We start from the raw sequence: 2,058 nt of genomic DNA, 5'->3' as shown, positions 1-2,058 counted from the left end.
AATTTTTTTTATTGGTACCAGGGATCGAACTCACGACCTTGTATTGGTGAGGCAGGTGTGGTGCCACTCAGCTAAATCCCTGGCCCCCAAATACAAATAATGTTAAAAAACCCTCAAGGGTCACAAGGGTGAGAGGCATAGAGGGGGGCAACTTGAATGTGTAAGGAAGTCTAGGATACTACACATATACTATCGTATGTACCTCTAGCTTCTAGGAGCCACAGAGCTAACCTAGGCAAGAGGGAAGTAAACGTGTCAGGGTTTGGAATAGCTTTCCCAAAGAGAAGCAAGTGGGCTCTTTGCCAGCTCAACAGCTCAACACCTGTGGCTCACCACTGGCAGTTTAACAAGTCCCACCTACTACCTCGACCTCCTGGAAGGCTCCTCTGCGCAGGCCCAATACATCCATTTGCAAGCATAAACCTAGAATTCTTCTGGTGGCCACAAGGGGGCGGTGTATAGCAGGAACCCTGTGGGCTCAGAATCTCAGACTAAAACCAGTCTATTTAGTAGCAGAGCGAGCAGCATTTAGCCCCAGGAATTATAAACCACTCTTGACTGTCTCCCAGACTTCAGACATTCCCCCTCCAGAGTAATCCAATTGGGCCGGGGATTTAGCTCAGCGGTTTGGTGGCCTGCCTGGCAAGCGCAAGGACCCAAGTTCAATCCCCGGTACCAAAAAAAAAAAAGAAAAAACAGAGTAATCCAATTTCCTCAAGCTTCTATTCCTAACTCAAGGCCACCTGCCTGCCTGGGTTCTCACTGTCTGTTGTGTTGGAACCCAAATCTTTCCAAACAAGTGAGGGGAGCAGAACCAGCAACAATGGAAGAGAGGAAGGGCAATGGAGGAAGACAGTAGGAAAAACAACCAGGGCTGGCAATCAGGAATGGAGGCCGGGCTTTAATACTTATGTTCCCTTGCCAGGGGAGCCTGTTTCCTCAAGGAACAGCCAGGCTGAACCTGTTCCCTACAGCGCTTCAGTAAGGGAGGGTTTCAGCCCTCTGTCCATTCTTTTTTGAGGCCACAGGTGTGTGCGCACTGCGTTATTAGCCATAGGTTCAGAAGTCATTACTTGGCCCAGACATCCAGGGAGGAAGAAATCAGACCTGGAGACCAAGGTAGGATGAGGGCCAGGCTGATTCATGGCTTTGAGGGAGGGCCCAGGCTGCTTAATGATAGAGGAGCAAGGTGTTTTCCGTAGCATCACCTATGGGGCCTGGGTCCCTGCTAGAGTCCCTGTTGACAGAAAGGATGTGAGAGCGTCTTTCTGCTCAGAACAACCCTGACCTTCCAGGGGTTGGTGTGCAGCCTATGGGGGAAGAATGCTGGTCTTCTGAAAGCAGGAAGGAGATGGCACGAGGAGCCTAAATCGCAGCAAAACACTTTTGGTCTCTTTTGTGATGGATTGGGACACCCCTCAGAGGGGAAGAAAAGGGTACCAAAGACCCTGCTGAGAAAGGAGTAGGAGCCGGAAGTGGAGTGTTGACTCGGATTGACCCCCCTCTCTGAGGTGAATTACCTTCTGAATGGCACTGTTTTCAATAAGCTCCTGAAAACCTTCCCTTTATTACCCCACCTCAGGAAAACAGGAGACATCAGATTGGCTGGCCTTGTCAGTGTTAACGCAGTGCCCAGCCCCTCACCTTGACTGCTGGGCAAACAGCTCATTATATTACAATTTATAAATAGAAAATAAAATAATCAAGTAGGGCTGAAGCTCAAGGGAAGAAGAGGCTAAACAGTCCTCGTTAAGGAGTGCCCACCCTCACCTCTAACTACCAAGAAGCGGGAATTGCCTCCTTTCGGTTGAAAGTTGTCTCTAAACCAGGCAGTGTCGGAGGAGCCCCCTTTTCCTCCCTTGCCCTCCCACCATCCCAGTCAGCGTCGCCTGCTGCCCGCAACCGCAGATTTCAGCCAGCAGGACCCGTTTTTGTCGAGCGCCTCTAGGTCGCCCTGCCTGGGGCGCTCAGCCCAGCAGCTCCTCCGCCAGGCGGTAGAGGAGGCGAGAGTACCAGTGCATGCCCGTCGGCTGGACCGCGCCCCCGGGCAGCAGCGCC

General features: G+C 51.7%; 1 protein-coding gene across 1 annotated transcript in view; it reads right to left on the bottom strand.

Moving 5' to 3' along the window:
• Positions 1 to 34: 34 nt before the first annotated feature.
• Dhh (desert hedgehog signaling molecule) overlaps positions 35 to 2,058 on the bottom strand; it is a 6,485-nt gene continuing 4,461 nt past the window's right edge. Inside the window, exon 4 of the mRNA XM_019207423.2 lies at positions 35 to 2,057. Coding sequence (XP_019062968.2) covers positions 1,968 to 2,057 — 90 coding nt within the window. The 3' untranslated portion in view covers positions 35 to 1,967. The remainder of the gene's footprint in view (position 2,058) is intronic.

The sequence above is a fragment of the Fukomys damarensis genome, unplaced genomic scaffold, assembly GCF_012274545.1.
Source record: "Fukomys damarensis isolate Sample0158 unplaced genomic scaffold, DMR_v1.0_HiC HiC_scaffold_15, whole genome shotgun sequence".
NCBI lineage: Eukaryota > Metazoa > Chordata > Mammalia > Rodentia > Bathyergidae > Fukomys > Fukomys damarensis.
This window is presented reverse-complemented; position numbering and strand designations above follow the sequence as displayed.